Genomic DNA, 19,596 nt, shown 5'->3' with positions numbered 1-19,596 from the left:
CATGGCATAATATGTGGTCTGTTCTGGCGAATGTTCTGTGTGCACTTGCAAAGAATGTGTACTCTGTTGTTTTAAGATGGGGTGTTCTGAATATATCTGTTAAATGCATCTCTTCCAGTGTGTCATTCAAAGCCGCTGTTTCTTTGTTGATTTTCTCCACAGATGATCTGTCCATCCATGTTAGGGGGATGGTGAAGTCCCCTACTGTTATTGTGTTGCCATCGATTAGTTCCTTTATGTTTGTTAGTAATTGCTTTCGGTATTGGGTGCTCCCATGTTGGGTACATAAATATATTTATAATTGTTTCATTGTCTTGTTGGATTGTCCCTTTTATTATTATATAGTGTCCTTCTTTGTCTCTTATTACATTCCTTTTTTTAAAGTCTGTTTTGTCCCGGGGCACCTGGGTGGCTCAGTCAGTTGAGCATCTGACTCTTGATTTCAGCCCAGGTTGTGATCTTGGGGTTGTGGGATAGAGCCCTGCGCTGGGCTCCACACTCAGCGGTGAGTCTGCTTGGGATTCTCTCTCTTCTGTCTGTCCCCCTGCTCATGTGCTCTCTCACACTCTCTCTCTCTCTAAAATAAGTAAATAAATCTTAAAAAATAGTCTATTCTGTCACATATAAGTATGCTATCTCAACTTTCTTTTGACATCCATTTGCATGATAGATGTTTTTCTTTCCTCTCACGTTCTGTCGGTCTGGAGTGAGTTTCTTGTAGGCAGCATATACATACGTCTTTTTTTTTTTTAAGGTTTTATTTATTTATTTGACAGACAGAGATCACAAGTAGGCAGAGAGGTAGGCAGAGAGAGAGGAAGGGAAGTACGTTCCCTTCTGAGCAGAGAGCCCGATGCAGGGCTCGATCCCAGGACCCTGGATTCATGACCTGAGCTGAAGGCAGAGGCTTTAACCCACTGATCCACCCAGGCACCCCCAGTATGTCTGTTTTTTTAATCCATTCTGACACCTTGTCTGTTGATTGCAGCTTAGTCCATTTACATTCAAAGTAATTGAGAGAGATGTATTTATTATCGTTTTGTTACTTGTTTGTGGTTCATTGCGTAGTTTTTCTGGGGGAATATGTCTTTTTAAAAGACTTTAAACTCCTGTGTCATTATTCAGTCAGAATGACCCCTTGCTGTTCAGGGTCAGCGGTTTTTACTAAGATCCAGTTACCTCTGCAAGGTGATCTCCTCTCCCCAGGAAAAGTATGGTGGCCTTTGGGGTCAGACAGACCTGGTTTTGCATCTTAACTCTGCATTGAAGAGTTAGGGGACCATGGCTGAGTTGTTAAATGTCTCCAGAGCTCTTTCTTCTCTCTGAAATTTTAAGTGGAATTGGATTAAATTTGGAAGTTAATTTAGTGAGAAATGGGGTTTATGTGGAGCTATTCCAACTGGGAACAAAGCACGTTTCTGCATTTACTCAGTATGTACTTAAGTTTTATCTGTTCTGTTTTTATATGCACTGGTGTAAGGATTTGCCATTCTCTCCTCTAGAGCCTGTACATCTGGCGATCTTTATCATTTAAGCTTTACACTAGTTTTTTAGAATGAATTGGGAAGTTTTCCGTATTTTTTTATGCTCTGGAAAAGTTTGTATCACTTTGGAATTATTGCCTTCCTTTTAAAGTTGGACACATTTGCTCATAGGATCATTAAGTTTCACCCTTTTTTGGGAGATAATTCTTTGATAAGTTTGTTGATTTCTGTGATTTTCTTTTGATCTGTTTATGTTTCCTACACTTTCTTCAGGCAATTTTTATAGCTTATATTTTCCTAAAAAAGTGTTCATTTGGTTGGGATTTTAAATATATTGGCAAAATATGGAATATTTGTTTACAACTGCTCTGGGGTTACAGATTATGTAATCCCAGGTTATTCTGATTCCTAAGTTTGGTTTTCTCGCTCTTTGAAAACATTGATTGGCTTAGCTTGAGTTTTCTGTTTTATTACTGTTTCTTTCCCCAAAGAATAAACTCTTGGGTTTTTAAGTGTTTTTTTTCCCACCTCATTAATTTTTCCCCTTAGTTTGATTACTTTTTTCCCCTTGATTCTCTTAAGTTGGCTATATTGTTTTATTACTAAATTCTTGAGTTGAATGCATAATTCAACTCATTTCCATTTTTTCCTGTTTGATAATAAAAGTCTTTAATGCTTTTGGACTTGAGCATTGGCAGAATTCCTTAAGCATTGATACATTCTCTCTTTATCCCTTCTTTCAAGGCATTGAAATAATTGTCCTTCTGATTTTCTCTTTGATTGAAGAATTGTTTATGAGTGTGTTAATATTTGTTCTCTTTATGTTTGCTTTCAAAGCATTACACAATTGCTATTTGATTTCCCCATTGATTGAAGGATTAATTACAAGTGAATTATGCATATGGTAGGTTTTCTTTTTTTTTAACATTTAACTTTTTTGTTAATTTCTAGTTTTATTACATTTTGGTTTTTTGAGGAGAATTTATTATCATTTCCCCTGGGGATTATTATTTGGGAAAGTTTTGTGATAATAAATCTGTACATTTGCTTGTGAGTAGAGTAAGATCTAGTCTTCACTCAACTCTATTAATAAAGGTATTCCAGACTTCTGTTTTTTGTTGTTGGTGGTGGTTTGTAGATACTCGGATTGCCATTTTGCTCAGTTTCTCTCAGAAATTCTAATTGTTTGGATTCACACATTTTTGAGTTACGATACTTATGCTCATGACTGATGTCTTACTTATAAATTCTAGCTTTAAAAAAAAAGGATTTTATTTATTTATTTGACAGAGAGAGAGAACACAAGTTATGTGGCAGGTGGAGAGAGAGGGGGAAGCTGACTTCCCGCTGAGCAGAGAGCCCGATGCGGGGCTCATTCCCAGCACCCTGAGACCATGACCTGAGCTAAAGGCAGAGGCCCAACCCACTGAGCCACCCAGATGCCCCAGAGTCCAACTTTCATTAATAACAAATGGCTCACTTTATCCTGTTTAAAATTTTTTACCTTGAATTATAATTTGGTAGCAATCTTGGTTTTCTTGATTTCTTTGTACGTCTATTTGCATAATATGCCTTTGCCCACTTTTGTTCTTTTTTAAATTAAAAAAAATTGCATTTCAGTGTAGTTAACATACAGTGCTGTATCAGTTTCAGGTGTAGAATAGAGTGATTCAGCAGGTCCAGGTATCACTCAGTGCGCATCAGGAGTACTGACTATACTTTTCATCCCCTTCACCTGTTTCCCCGCCCCACCCCCACCAACACTTTTGTTCTTAAAATCTATCTCAGTAACTTTGTTGTAGTACTCCAGGAGGCAGCATATGTTGTGAAGAATTCTGAGAAGAGTTTTGTTTTTAAGTAGATGAACAATTTACATTTAGCATTCTTTGTAATATGATTTTCCTTTCTTCCGTCCTCTTGTTTTCTCTTAATGTTTCTTGAATAAGTCCATTGTTTTCTGCCTTTTTGTGACACAGATTTTCTTTTTTGGTGATACAAACAGTACAGATTTTTTTATTTTATATTACACATTAAAAAACAAAATCGGGGCACCTGGGTGGCTCAGTGGGTTAAAGCCTCTGCCTTCGGCTCAGGTCATGATCCCAGGGTCCTGGGATCGAGCCCCGCATTGGGCTCTCTGCTCAGCGGGGAGCCTGCTTCTCCCTCTCTCTCTCTGCCTGCCTCTCTGACTACTTGTGATCTCTGTCTGTCAAATAAATAAATAAAATCTTTAAAAAAACCAAAAAACCAAAAAACAAACAAAATCCTATTTGAATGTGTATTTCTCTGATTCCGGTGTTCAGACTGAAATAATGTTAACTTCTTCCTGAATAAGACAAGGAAGTCAGCATTCTCTACTTCCTTTTTTTCTTTCCCCTGTTGCTTCCTTTATGTTTTTGGCTTAATACAGCATTTTATTGCCAGCTTCTTATTTTAAATTATTTTTTAACTTGTATTGCATTTTTAAATAATTCACTTTTATATTGATTTATAGCAATATTTGCAACGCTTATTTAAACAGGTACATGTTTTAACAGTTTCAGTGCTTACTACAAGTCCTTTCATACCAAAGTTTCTCTATTTTTTTCTACATTTCTGTTTCACTGCAAAATGATTTCTATCTTCTTCTTTTCAAGGAATGGGATACTTTCTGAGCCCTTGATTATGTGAGAATGCCTTTTTGCTGTCTTCATGAGTGAATCAGAGCTCAATAGAAGATAAAATTCCTGGTGCATACCTTCTGTTGGTAGAATTCTAGAGGCATTTCACATTGATTTTGGGAATTTAAACTTTTGAAAGAGAATTTGAAGATGGTGTGATTTTTTAGAAGGAAATCCTATTATAGATAATCTGATTTTTAAGCCTTGATGCCACAGAGGCTTTCTTTATGTGTGAAATTCAAGACTAATTATTTATTTTCATGCACATGGTAAGTGTTTATTGACCACTTGTGTGTTTGACATTATTTTAGGCACTGAGAATTCAGTAGTGAATGAGACAGAAAGGACCTTTCCCTCCTGAAAACTAGTTAGGTGTGATATAAATATTATTGTTTTTCATTAAGTTTTCCTAGTACTGAAGAGGGTTTTTGGATCTTCAGATTTGGGTCCATTTGGTGTAATCTGAAATGGTTCGGTTTGGAGCTGATGGTGGTTTTATTAAAGCACGGGGACAGAAGGAGCTGCACTGGGGTTGCGACCGGTGACTGATTATATACTTTCAAGTTGGTTGGGGGTTAGGGAAAGCACAAGTCTCCAAGGTGTTTTGGAAACAAGGTATCCAGGATCCTGAGGGGACTAGTTATTGTTAGGAGAAGGTCATTTATTGCTATCTAGTAAACCCTTAGCATGAGACCCTTCAGATTTTTATCAGCGGGCCATATGCTTGGAAGATGATTGCTCACATATTTCCTGGTAAGTTAGAGATAAAGGAAGTTTCCAAAGGAATGTATATGTTCAAGTAGACTCCCAGGATGAGGGTAGGGCGCAGTTGGGCTATGATTGCCTTTTGCCCCTAGCAAAGTGTCAACATCCAGGCAGCTGAGCTCCCAGAGGGAAGGTCACTCTGCCTGTTTCAAGGACTTGTCAGTAGGCTCTAGGCAGTAAGGAAACTTAGTTCTTTCTTTTGCCTTTGTTTCCCACGTCACATTTATACATTAGAGATAGTTTCTTTCATGAAATCTCTGACTATTGCTTTTTTTTTTTTTTCCATTGGTATTTTGGCTCATCAGATGCTCCTATATGGAATTCCTTGTTTGTCTGCACTGGTCTTCACTCTCTCCCTTCCCTGACTTTTCCCTCTGTCTTCTGTGAGAGTGCAGCAGGTGTATTCTGTACAGACACGTATGCATATGTGCATTGACCTTTCTGACCTTCACTATTTCTAATGCATGTTATATTTTGTTGTTGAACTTGCATTTCCTTGTCTCATCTATTTCCTTTGTTTTTTTAAAGCTCTACGCCCAGTGTGGGGCTTGCACTCACGATCCCAGGATCAAGAGTCACATGCTCTGTGGACTAAGGCAGCCAGGCACCCCTCACCTAGTTCCCTTTTTATTTCTGCTTCTCTCAACCGGTTTCCTCTGTTGCATCCTCTTATTAGCTCATCCTTTATCTGTTTTAATCCATCTTTAAAATTTTTTACTGAAAATACCAAAAAAAGTTGCCTAACTTTATTATTACTTTGCTTAATTTTTTTTTCAAAAGAATATGCATTCTTTGCCTCTCGAGCATAATCTTCTTTGTAGAATCATTTCATAGGCTTGTTTTTTTTTGGCTTCTAGATTAATTATTGTTAGAAGATAAAAGGTTTGTTTTTTTTTAATTTAAAAGATTTTATTTATTTATTTGACAGAGGGAGATCACAAGTAGGCAGAGAAGCAGGCAGAGAGAGAGAGGAGGAAGCAGGCTCCCCGCTGAGCAGAGAGCCCGATGCGGGGCTCGATGCGGGGCTTGATCCCAGGACCCTGGGATCATGACCCTAGCCGAAAGCAGAGGCTTTAACCCACTGAGCCACCCAGGCACCCCTAGAAGATAAAAGTTTTATCTAGGTTTGATGTTTCTCTCCTAATAAAATGGATGGCATTCTCTTTGCTCTTACTTTTTATTGGATGATATTAGTGTGCTTATCTCAGATTTCATCTTGAAGGATTTACTGCTGATTGGATAACCCAGCATCCTTCCAGAAGCAGCTAGCTGTGAGAAAGCCCACACTGCCCTGAACTTAATTTCTGAGCACTTTTTATTTTTTAAAAGTAGGTTCCACACCCAGTGTGGAGACCAAACAGGGCTTGAACTCATGACCCTGAGATCAAGATCTGGGCTGAGATCAAAGAGTCAGATGCTTAACTGGCAGACCCACCCAGGCGCCCCTATTTCTGAGCACTTTGCTATCTTTTTTTTTTTTTTTTTTAAGATTTACTTATTTATTTGAGAGAGAGCATGCCCCTGCCCAGGGGGGTGGGGGGGTGGGGAGTGGGGAGGACAGAGGGAGAGACTCTTCAAGCAGACTCCCTGCGGAGCACAGGGGGGTTGGGGGAGTGGGAGGGTAAGGGACTTGGAGGTGAGGGTAGTGGTGCTGGATCTCACCACCCATGAGATCATGACCAGCTGAAACCAAGTGTCTCACGCTTAACCCACCAAGTTGCCTGTGTGCCCCCGAGCACTCGGCTGTCTTGATTGGTGAAACTTGCTCTGGGCCAGCATTGTGTTGTCCGAACTTCATTATGACACTATGGTCTGCAGAGGCAGGAGAGAACCAAGTCCCTCCTTCTGCCCACCCAGGCTCTCTGTCAGGTGGAACCTCCAGGTCCCTAGGCCTCCCCATAGAGGTCCTTCCATGACACTGATCTCGGGTGGCTAAGGAGGGACTATTATTATTACTATTACTGGTAGTAGTAGTCACAGTGGTATACACAGTTTTTACCCTGGCTGCCTATCAGCACTGCCTCGTGCATTACTACAAAACACAGACGTGTGCTTGTCCCTCAGATCTGTGTCTGGGTGATTGTGATGTGCCGGCAGGGGCAGGAGCGACCAGGCTAAATTGTTCCAGATGGAGCATCCCTCACTGATTTGTCCTGTTGCCCTCTTTGCTTCAGGCTCCCCCCCTCCGTGAGCCCCAGCCCTTCCCCACTTCCTTCCCTGAAAGGCTCTGAGACCATACTCCTTTGCTTGAGGGCACGTTGTACCTCGTAGCTCTCAGCGTCTTTCTTTTGTCTGGTCTCATCCACACGGTGCTGAGCGGAAACATCTTCATGTTGATGCCTTGTGTATGTCAACCAACCTTTCCTTCCCACCCAGATGCAAATTTTGACCCATTTTTACTATTCTCAGCCGCTTCTGTCAGAAGTGGGGGTGGCAAGTGGGAACCAGATGCTTTTGTTCACGTTGCCCTCGTCCCCTGAGTTCAGACTCTCATGGCTGTGAGCGAGCCGGTCCTGCAGAGATGGGAGCTGTATGGATGGTATTTCTGTTTTAGGTTCTGTTTGTGAACAGACATCCTCGCATACGTATATTTGGTGTGCCTCAGAATCATGTGCACACGCGCGGCAGTTTTTCTTTCTGATGTCTTTATGAAATCTTTCGAAGTTGTGAAGGTGAAGGGGAGCACATGTGATAGGTCTTCAAATTCTCTCTCATAACCGAATTTTTACATTTTCCAATTACAGCCGAGAATATTTCCCCTCCCCACTCCCGGCTAATTGCCTCATGTTGCCTATCTGAGTGATCTGTGATATGCTCTGGAGAGTTTTGATTTTGAATAGAATAATCTGTTGTCCTTCCTTCCGCTTAGGGGACAGAGACTTGCATGGGAGAAATGTAGTTTTCTAGGTAGTCATAAAAAGTTTCTCTCTGATAGACATTTAAACCTTTTCTCATTTGTAGAAAGTGTACCAGCTTGTTGGGAAACTTGCTCTTCCTTGAAAATTAGCCTTGGTATTCCTAGACACTCTGTGAGTTTTTTACTCATCAGTAGCAAACCTCTTCCTTCTTCATGACTACCTGAAGAAAATAGAACATTAAAGGAATAAATTCGACTGCAGGGGGAATGGAGTGACTTTTTTTTTTTTTTTTTTTAAATCCAGGCGTTGAAATAAGTCTCCTCTCTGATTATTTTACTGTCTTCGTCCTTACCTGAGTAGCTCTTGAAATCCTGTCTGCTGAGAAGCAGACATCTTGCCTGGCCACCTCCTTTCTGTTCATCTTCTAGGTCGGAAACACGCACGTGGAGAGTTCTGATTCGCGGTCTTCGACTTTTATTCACATTTTCCTTACTCCCGGACTTTCTAGGTGTTGACATGCTTACCTTCAGGACGTTTCGTGTGTGGACTATCTAAGTGATAGGGTGAACTTTCTTAAAAATATCACAGCTTTATCAGTTTATGGCAATTAAAAAAAGATTTTATTTATTTATGTGAGAGAGAGAGAGGGCAAGAGAGAGCATGAGCAAGGGGGAGAGGGAGAAGCAGGGAACCCGATGCAGGACTCGATCCCAGGACTCTGGAATCATGACCTGAGCTGAAGGCAGACACGTAACTGACTGAGCCACCCAGGTGCCCCTAGTTTATGGTGATTTTTAAATATGAATTATTTCATCCAATCCTCTTAGGAGCCTGTGATGGAAGAAAAGCAAAGCAGATGACTTGATTTCACAGAGAAGAACTTGAGGATTCAAAGGGCTAAGTGAATTAGCTGAGGTCATGCGGTTTAAGTTGTAGAGTCAGGACTTGTAGCCAAATGGGACGCTCTTGCTGTTAAACACCCTGCTGGCTCATGTAAGGCATCAGAGCTTCCGTTGTACTTGGCCAAGATATGTTTTGCTAAGACATGCAACCTTTCCGTATGTTTTATCTTTTAGAAGATGATCTCTTAGAAGATGGAGGAATTTTCAATATTTCAGTATTCAGTGAAGCTTGTTTGAAACTGAGCAGGCACCCTAGGAAACTTGGATCAGAACAAATGTACCAAGTAAGAAGATCTCTCATGTTATCTGTCAAAGTATTGCGTCACTTAAAAATCTGGGGGCTCTCCAAGTGAGGATCCAAAGCATTTAAAAACACTAATGGAATGAACTTCTAGACAGTTCGATTTTTGTTTCTAGAGTTGGAAATGAGATGGGGGGCCAAGTGGGGGACGAAACTGAAGGAAGGCACACTGGTGGGTAGCCTGCTGTCAGTTTCCCTGTCTGGTATTTCACATGTATGTATCATACTTTATTTTATTGCATTTTATACTTACAGCTTATTCTGTCATCAAATTCACACTGGGTTGTAAATTTTTAAGAAACTCATTGCATGACAATTGGTCCTCATTTAACTTGACTTTTTAAAAATCATGCCTCTCAAGTAAAATGATGCGTAAATTCAGGTCAGAACTGAGGTTTGTTATTTTGTGTCACTTTTAGCGCTTCTTGGCAGAGTAGACTAAGTATTAAATTCAAGTTCATTCATTAGCCATTTACCAACAGTGTATCATTTATCAGGACCTGTGACTTTCAGTTTCCACTGGTGTAAATACACAAGTAAGCGACAGTGTGTATAATGAGTGCTTTGATAAAAGGTGAATAAATGGGGGATTGTGTGCATGCGTGTATGTCCAGGTAGGGTTTTGTTTTGTTTTTTATTTTTTTTAATTTTATTTATTTTTTTGAGAGAGGAAGAAAGAGAAAGAGAGAAAGCGTGAGAGGGGAAGGGTCAGAGGGAGAAGCAGACTCCCTGCTGAACAGGGAGCCCAATGCAGGACTCGATCCTGGGGTTCTGGGACTTGATCCTGGGATTCCAGGATCATGACCTGAGCGGAAGGCAGTTGCTTAACCAACTGAGCCACCCAGGCGGCCCTGTTTTGTTTTTTTAAACAAGAAGCAAAGACAGTGCTAAATCACAGAAAATGAGTGGGACTCAACTAGATAAAAGATGTGGAGTGAAGCTCTGTAGAGAAGGGCACTGGGGACAAGCGAGAAGCATCTTGGATATTAGGGAACACGGTTCTCTTAGGGAACAAAGAAAGCAAGGGAGAATAGGAAGAGATGAGGCAAAAACCTGAGCCGTGACTAGATCATGAAGAGCCCTGTTAATTTTGAGTTTGGATCTTATTTTGATGTCTCTGTGGAGCCACTGGAGGATTTTAAGCAGATGAGCCAAATATTCACATTTTCATGTTTAGAAGGAACACGGGCTAGAAACATATTCAAGTCCCCAAATAAAGTTAAGATTATTACTAATATAAGATGTAGATGAATTTTAAAAATGAATATAGAAATAAATGGTCCTGGGACAGTTGGTTAGCTACCTGGTTAAGAAAATAAATGATTCTGGGTGCCTGGGTGGCTCAGTCATTAAGCATCTGCCTTTGACTCAGGTCATGATCCCGGGGTCCTGGGATCGAGCCCCATATTGGGGTCTCTGCTCAGCGGAGAACCTGCTTCTCCCTCTCTCCCTGCTTGTGTCCCCTCTCTCACTGTGTCTCTCTCCGTCAAATAAATAAATAATTTTTTTTTAAAAAAAGAAAAGAAATGATTCTTTGCATTTATACTAAAATGATTAAAGAGTTAAGTTTGAAAAAAAGTTGTTTATTAATATGTTAAAGATTCATTTAAGTAACATGGAAAGCACTCTCAACAAGTCCATTGGAAGATGTGAACATTCAAGGGCAGTTTTCCAAAGAGGATGCATATATATATATATATATATATACACATACACATATACATACACACACACACACATATATATATATAATGCCAAAACACATATGAACACATTTTATACCTCCCTTGTAAGAAAAAAAATTAAACCACAAGATACAATGATTCTTCTATAAGCATAGAGTACTGTTTTGGTTTTTGTTTGTTTGTTTTTTGTTTATTTATTTATTTATTTTGAGAGAGAGCGAGCATGCGTGCAAGGTTGGGCGAGGGCAGAGGAAGAAGGAGAGAAAGAGAATCTTAAGCAGACACTGTGCCCAGCATGGAGCCTGACTCGGTACTTGATCTCACGACCCTAAGATGATGACCTGAGCCTAAATCAAGAGTCAGACACTTAACCAACTGAGCCGCCCAGATGCCCCCAGCATAGAGCACTGTTATACACAGCTGCTGGCTGGTTAAACAGGCATGACTTTTCTGGAATAGTTATTTTTTATTTGTTAGCCTCAGTAAATTTTTGGAAATGAGCTATAATTAATCAAGCAGACCTATACAGAAAGACTAAGCGGTTCCGTGAAGCTCTATTTATGGTAGGGGAAGTTGGAAACGATGTAAATGTTCATGTGGGGATTTGGCTACGTAAACGGTCCCACATTCATCTGCCTAGAACCTTCTGCAGATGCAGAGTACGTTCTGCATCACAGTGAATTGCAGTTGCTGCTGTTGACCAGGATTCCTGTGGAAATGGTCTCTGTTTCTCCTATTACTTCACCCTTTATCTGTCTCTCCTTCCTAGGATTCCCTTCGTCTGCTGATCCCTTAAATCTGATTACCGTCAAGGTTGTGTGTTGCCCATTCTCTTGTCATCTTTTTTTTTTTTTAAAGATTTTATTTATTTATTTGTCAGAGACAGACAGAGAGAGAGCGAGCGAGCGAGCAAGCGAGCACAGGCAGACAGAGTGGCAGAGGGAGAAGCAGGCTCCCCGCGGAGCAAGGAGCCCGATGCGGGACTCGATCCCAGGACGCTGGGATCATGACCTGAGCCGAAGGCAGCCGCTTAACCAACTGAGCCACCCAGGCGTCCCTCTTTGGGCCATCTTATCCAGTCTTTTTACTTCCTTCACTGTCTCTATGCTGTTAAGTCCTAAATCTTTTTCCCCAGACCTCATCTGTTCTATAAGTTCTAGGCCCACACTCCCTGATTAACTTTTTGTGTTCTTTTTTGCACCGTCTTCATGTATGTGACTCTCCTACCAGCAATGTCCTTTCCCTTACCCTACCTGCCTGACTCCTGTTTATCTGCAAGGCCCAGGTCAGTCATCTCCCCTGGTGGGCAGGTTTCAGCGACCTTCTGCCCTGAACACTGTTCCCGCTGTCTGAATTGCTTGTCCTGTCTGCGGCTCACCTAGTTAATGCTCATTTCTCCTCGGGTCCAAATCTAGATAGGGCAGCTTTTCCTGACCCCCAAGGAGGAGAGTTAGGTGTCCCTCCTGAGTGCCCCTACTGCCTCACGTACTCTAGGACTTACCCCTGGGTATTTTGTTTGCCTGGATACTCATCTGTGAGTTCCTTGAGGTTAGGGCTTGTACTTTGCCATTGTATACCCAACATTGTATACTCTGTATATCTATTTACAGAATGAATTAATGACAGAGAAAAAAAACTTCACAATATATATTTAAATAAAACAACTTTACTGTAAAATTATGTATACAGTATGATTTAAAATATGTGATCAGAAAGTTATATTTTGTTTATAGACTAAACCACGTGGAGTTTAGGATGAGACTGAGTCTGTAGAAAGACTGCCTGCCTAGTTGTGAGGTTTTTTCCAGCAGATGGCAACAGCCTAAATGTAGATTCGATGAAGCCAAGTATCTGGGTGGACCCAGTGTGTTTCGGGCTTTCTAGAATGGGTGAAACTGAGAAGAGAGGGGCAAGGGCGTGGAGGGTGTCAGGCAAGAGAGTAACTGAAGTGATAGGGTACCTGGGAGAGCCGGGGAAGACCGGGATGGAGGTGGTAGACTACAGGTAGAAGATCTCGAGTGACGATGCCTTGGGGGGGTTTCTTGAGAGAGATCAGGTGTCATGAATGAGTGGGCCAGTGGGATAGGAGATTGTGAGATCTTAGAGCAGCTCTGAGGATGGCACAGCCTGGGATGTGGCCGTGGCTATGAGTAGCTAAGTGGAGCGGGAGAACTTCATAGCATTGAGCTCAGGATCTCTGAGGCCAAGTTTCGATGGCGTGTCCATAAAGACCTTCAGGTTATCCAAGAGAATGCTAGGAACTAGGGGAGAGTGGAAATTCCCTATGATCCGGGTCTTGGATGACTGTGGAAGAACGGCAGTGATGAGGAGGGATGGAGGGCGGCCATAGCCAGTGACATGAGCATGAAAGCAAACGCTAAACACAAAGATGGCCAGCAGTTGCACGTGAATTGGCTCGGGGTTGATCATATTACTTCTGGGACCTTCACATGTTTTTTTCCCTCATAAGTCCCTACATTATACATGCATCTTGGGTTGGCAGTGGATAGAGTGTTATAGGTTAACACCATGCATGATGGTTCCATGGGCCCAAAACTCAAAAACTCTCTTACCAGAGCTCTACTAGGAAGGACCAAGTGAAGTACCCTTGTACAGTTGCTTTGAAAGTACAATTGGGAAGAGTCCTCATGAAGTTCAAAAATTCTGTTTTGTGAGGTGTATCAATGGATTCTTTTTGAATGAAAAGAAGAGAATTTTGCCCAGTGGCTCCAGTGCTATCTTCTTTACCTGGGAGGGCATCGTTATCTTAGAATAGCCTACATTTTGTTCATTTGAGATGCCTTTATACATTTTTTTAAAAGATTTGTTTATTTATTTATTTGACAGAGAGGTCACAGGTAGGCAGAGCAGCAGGCAGAGAGAGAGGGGGGAAGCAAGCTCCCCGCCGAGCAGAGAGCCCGATGCGGGGCTTGATCCCAGGACCCCGAGACCATGACCCGGGCCGAAGGCAGTGGCCTAACCCACTGAGCCACCCAGGTGCCCGCCGTTATACATTTTAAGCTTTGTCCTGTAGCTGGTAGAGGGGCGGGGGACGTTGAACAGGACAGGGAGGGTAGGTTTGTAAAGTCCATCCCCAAGTTAGCTTGCTGTTTTATTAAAAGTAATTCCAATAGAATGAACCTTCTTGCTTTATTTCTGTTTTGCTTATAATCTGGATATCTGCAAGCCAACAGAAAATTTAATGCAATGCTTTCTTTTCATCTCACGACAGTTTCAAGTTCTGGGTCAAAGGTGGTACCTGAATAATTTTTATCATGCAACATCATTTAACTTCACAACAAGGGAGCGAGGTCCGGTGGTGTGTTTAGACCTATACCCAGCAACTGATTACACAGTGAATGTCACTCTCCTGGGATCTTCTGAGCAGCACTCAGTGCAAATAACGATGACAACTGCACCGGCAGGTGGGTGTACGTGTCTCTTTGTGTCTCAGGACACATGAAATAATGTGCATTGCACAATGGGGGGGAACATGAAGAATGCTCATCTGGGAGTCAGGAGACTTGTGTTCCAGTTCTAATGACACCCAACTTTTCTCTGAGCTTCACGGTGCCTGAATCTTACCATCTATTCCCTTCCCCACAGGAGTTCTAGCTCATAGTGGGTAGGGACCAAGAATGGACCATTTTATTTAGGGCTCCCTGATAGTGATGGATTGAAAATACTGTCAGGCCTCCTATCTCTTACTCCGGTTTAAGATTGCTGAGCCCCCAGGGTAGTCATTATGGACAACCAGAAACGAAATTCCTAGAGATTGGTGATGTGAGCCTCACTCTGCTGTCACTGGTGTGACAAAGAGGCCTTATGACTGGACCATGACCAGAATTTTTTTGTTCTTGAGTCCTTTGGGTTTAGCAGACAAATTTACAGGCAACCAAGTAGAGGGGCTGGCCCCTCTGAAGGAAGGCAGTTGAATAGGTTAGGTCCTGCTCCTGTCTTCCTGATGCTTCTCTCCCATATTCACCATTGTTCTGAGAAAAGAAAAAGCAGAATTATGTGATGGTTGCCCAACACTGTGAACTTAAGAAATGTCACTAAAGCATATACTCAAAAGTGGTTAATTTTATGTTGTGTGACCTTCAGCTCCATTTTAAAAAAATAGCCAATGAATTAGCTATGTTCTTCTTGGCTCCCAGGCCTCAGTTACCTCCTGACTGATCTTTACGTGACATAATACAAGTAAATTGTTTAGAATAGCTCCCAGCACATGATGATGATGATGATGATGATAATACCTATGTTTATTGAGTACTAAGTATGTGTTGGGCACTGTTCAAAGTGCCCTCTTTGGGTTAGTATCCAAAATATATTAAAAAAAAAACTTATAAAACTCAACACCCCAAAACCAAATAAACCAATTAAACAATGGGCAGAAGGCATGAACAGACATTTTTCCAAAGAAGACATGCAGATGGTCAACAGACACATTGAAGGATGTGCCACATCACTCATTATCAGGAAATGCAGATCAAAATCACAGTGACATACCACCTCATTACTGTCAGAATGGCTAAAATCAACAACACAAGAAACAACAGGTGTTGGGGCCCCTGGGTGGCTCAGTGGGTTAAAGCCTCTGCCTTCAGCTCAGGTCATGATCTCAGGGTCCTGGGATTGAGTCCCATGTCAGGCTCCCTGCTTAGCGAGGAGACTGCTTCCCCCTCTCTCTGCCTGCCTCTCTGCCTACTTGTGATCTCTCTCTGTCAAATAAATAAATAAAATCTTAAAAAAAAAAAAAGAAACAACAGGTGTTGGAGAAGATGTAGAGAAAGGGGAACTCTCTTACACTGCTGGCAGGAATGCAAACTAGTACAGTCAGTTTGGAGAAGAGTTTGGAGGTTCCTCATAAAGTTAAAAATAGAACTATACAAAAATAAATAAATAAATAAAAAATAGAACTACGCTACATCCAGAAATCCCACTACTAGATATTTACCCAAAGAATGCAAGGACACTAATTCAAAGGGATACATGCACCCTGGTGTTTATAGCATTATTTACAATAGTCAAATTATGGAAGTAGACCAAGTGTCCATCGACTGATGAATGGATAAAGAAGGTGTGGAGATTATATATATATGTAAATACACACACACACACACACACACACACACACACACGTACATATACATATATATATTTAGAGTGAGCAAAAAAATAAAAAACAAAACAGAAACGAAAACAAAACCAGTGTGTCCTCTTTGAATCAACTCAGATCTACCAAACCTTCTGAGGAAGGCATTGCTGTTATTCCCATTTTATAGACAAAGATCATGAGATCTTAAATTAAACAATTTATCCAGGATCACACACTTAGTGATTTGAACACGGGCTGATGTGATCCTGGCCCCACAGCCTTCATTCGTAATGTACTTCTGCTGCTTCTCACTAATTATTAGTTATTCCAAAGAAAAAAGCAAAATTATATTCTCAGAACCCAGTGCATAGTTCGTCCTGACCCACCTGACTTTTGCCAACCTTGGACTGTGAGCAAAAACTTCAAATGCCATGGATGCATAAATGCATTCATAGAATAAATGTTTATTTCTTTCCTACTCTGTATCAAGAAGGTTCTGATAGCTGACATCGTGATAGCAATAAAGCAGTCCCCAGCTGACATGGCATTGGAGTTGTTGGGGGGTCATGGTGGAGAGAGAAGCAAGTAAGGAAATAAATCCCATGTTAGGTGGTGAAGAAAGCATGGCAAAGGGAGTGACAACTGGTGGTCAGGGAAGTCCTATATTTAAATATATATTATATATATTATATTTAGGCCTCTCTCTATATATAAATATATGTATATGATATATAAAATATATTTATTTATATTTTATTTAAATTCATTTAATTAACATATACTGTAGTATTTGTTTCAGAGATAGAACTTAGTGATTCATCGGTTGCATGTAACACCCAGTACTCATTCCATCATGTGCCCTCCTTAATGCCCATCATCTAGTTACCCATGCCCCTCAACCCCACTCCCCTTCAGCAACCCTCAGTTTGTTTCCTAGGGTTAAGAGCCTCTTATGGTCTGTCTCCCTTCTGATTTCTTCTTATTTTATTTTACTCTCCTTTCCCCGATGATCCTCTGTTTTATTTCTTAAATTCCATATATCAGTGAGATCATATGATAATTGTCTTTCTCTGATTGACTTATTTTGCTTAGCCTAATACCCTCTAGTTCTTTCCACATCGTTGCAAGTTATTTCTTTTTTGATGGCTGAGTAATATTCCTGTGTGTGTGTGTGTGTGTGTGTGTGTGTGTGTGTGTGTGTACACCGTATCTTCTTTATCCATTCATCTGTTGATGGACATCTGAGCTCTTTCCATAATTTGGCTATTTTGGACATTGCTGCTATAAACATTGGGGTGTAGCTGCCCCTTTAGGTCACCATGTTTGTATCTTTTGGGTAATACCTGCTAGTGCAATTGCTGGGTCATAGGGTAGCTCTAATTTTAACTTTTTGAAGAACCTCCATACTATTTTCCAGAGTAGCTGCACCAGTTTGCTTTCCCACCAGCTGTGTAAGTGGGTTCCCCTTTCTGTGTATCCTCAACAACATCTGTTGTTTCCTGACTTGTTAATTTAGCCATTCTAACTGGTGTGAGGTTGCTTCTCATTGTGGTTTTTATTTGCACTTTCCTGATGATGAGTGATGTTGAGCATTTTTTCATGTGTCTTTTGGCCATTTGTATGTCTTCTTTGGAGAAATGTCTGTTTATGTCTCCTGGAAGGCCTCTCTTAGAAAGTGACATTTGAGCACAGATCTGGAGGAAGTGAGGGAATAAGCCATGCACAGGGAGGACACCAAGTGACATGGTCTTGAGAGAGGCATGTCCTTGGCATGTTCTAGGAACATCGAGGAAGTTAGTGTGGCTGGAGCAAAGTGAGCTGGAGAAAGTGGTCGGAGATGGGGTCTACAAAGTATGTAGCTTGGGTATCAATCAGGGTCCCATGGTGTCAAATTTATAAAGTAAGTCCATTGTTATCTTCTCCTTTACAGCCTGGATCCTGAATTACCAATGCTAAGTATAATCTGGCATGTGATATTTCAGCCTCTCTAGATTACCAAGCTACTTGGTGTCCACCACCTGTGAATTTGAATTAAGTTTGGGAAGTGATCTCTTCTCATGAGGTTACTGGGATCTGTGTGACACTAGTCTTGTTGTATGTTTTGGAGGGAGGGAAATTCTCTTCCCTTGAAAGTTTTAGGACTTTGCCATGGTGGCTCTGGGTCTTTCTTGGTGCCCATCCCAAGGATTTAGAGCCTTTCCACTTTCACTTCTCCTTCAAGCCCTGCTCCTATCCACCGGTCACCACAGCTGAAGCTCTTCGTCTCTAGTGGAAGAGCCTCCTTGCTGTGGGCAGGAGGCCCCACGTTATAGTGAGAGGAGTAGTAGTAGGAAAGCCTTCGAGAGAATTGCACTGTCTTGCATGCCTCTTTCACTGTCCCAATTTCCTGCTTTTTTCTCTCAATTTCTCTGTCCCCAGAAAGATCCCAAGAATTGTTTTAGTTCTGAGCTTCTGGGGTTCTTATCTGAATGCCTTGTCTCTGAGTGCCACTTCCTGCTTAGGAGTTTTCACATTTGACTCCTGGAGAAATATCCTCGGTGGATCCTTAAGCTTCTCTGAGTTTCTGGAACTGGTGCTTTCGCTGGCCGAGTGACGTCCAGGAAGTGCCTTAGGTTAGTGGATTTCCACCCAAGCCCCACCTTTCCTTAGAACTGACTTTTAAGACTCAGCTGCCTGGGCTGCTTTGTTGGGCACCGCAACATCCCTTCTGGCCACCATATCCGTTTCTGTATTGGGTGAGCCTCCAGGGCCCAGCTCCCTCCGATGATTCCCACTGGAATCTTTGCGCCTGCCGTCCGCCTCATTTCTGTTCCTTTTCCATCCCCAGGTCTGGCCAGTTCCTTTTGCTAGGTATTAGGACTTTCCTGCCCTATATTTGGTTTTTGTTTTCACACTTAGATTTTTGTTCTCCTGACATTGTACTTTGGATTCAGCCAGGGGAGTCTCCATGGGGAGAGAATGGTGCCAGAGAGTTCTGGATCTGCTACCATCCTCCAGTGTTCAAAGAAATCTTGCCTACCTTTCATTTCATTAGAAGGTGTATATTTCTATTCAGTTCAACCTCTAACCCAGGGGCAGGTCTGATCAGTTGTCATTCTCCTCGGATCCTCCTTCAGGCACGTCTGTTTTTCTGCTCCTTCTTCCTCAAGTTCTAACTCCCTGCAGGTTTCCTTCACACCAGTGCTGTACCCGCTACAAGAACAGTGTCACCTGAAACTAATTTAATGACGCTTGAAGAATTCTCCTCCAATTTTTCTAGCATTCTCTTCTTAAATGTGTCCGCATTTTCTGAAACTGTGTAGCATGACAACTGCAGTTAGAGGGCTGCCCCCATTAATGTTGACTCTGGTGTCCCTATTTAAAACTTTTCGAAGACCTTTCTTGAGAGAATGATACCTGGATCTGGGCGCCTGTTGCAGGGAGTGTCCTCTCAGTCTGTCCTCCGTAAGAGTCTGGTTACTCTTCTCTTTGATGATTTTGAGCCACTTTCCCCAAACCTAGTAAATATTCCTATCTTTCAGGGGCTCTTTAGAGTAATTACATTTGGATGTATTTTCTCTTCCTTATCATATTTTTTTTCTAGCTGGGCCAATAGGATTTCAAATTTTTCTTCTCCTTGATGTGATTTCCCTCACTCTATTTCATTCTCTCCTATCTTGCCCTATGTGCAGGTCCCAGAAAGCAAGAATCTGCATCATGTTTGGGCAGTGACCTATGATATATGAACTCTACCCACTAGGAGATGTGACCAAGGAATGGGAGTCTCCTACCAATCAGATTATATTTTTACTGTACCTTCCTTGAGGATTAGTGAATAGGGAGTGGAGAGAGGCCTCAGTCGTG

General features: G+C 41.6%; 1 protein-coding gene across 1 annotated transcript in view; it reads left to right on the top strand.

Moving 5' to 3' along the window:
* SUSD1 (sushi domain containing 1) overlaps window positions 1–19,596 on the top strand; it is a 116,537-nt gene that overhangs the window by 44,316 nt on the left and 52,625 nt on the right. Inside the window, exons 8-9 of the mRNA XM_080820135.1 lie at window positions 8,844–8,953; window positions 13,888–14,080. Of these exons, the coding sequence (XP_080676261.1) occupies window positions 8,844–8,953; window positions 13,888–14,080 (303 nt within the window). The remainder of the gene's footprint in view (window positions 1–8,843; window positions 8,954–13,887; window positions 14,081–19,596) is intronic.

Source organism: Martes martes, assembly GCF_963455335.1.
Source record: "Martes martes genome assembly, chromosome: 12".
Lineage (NCBI taxonomy): Eukaryota > Metazoa > Chordata > Mammalia > Carnivora > Mustelidae > Martes > Martes martes.
Note: the sequence above shows the minus strand (reverse complement) of the source record. Positions and strands in the feature narration are given on the sequence as shown.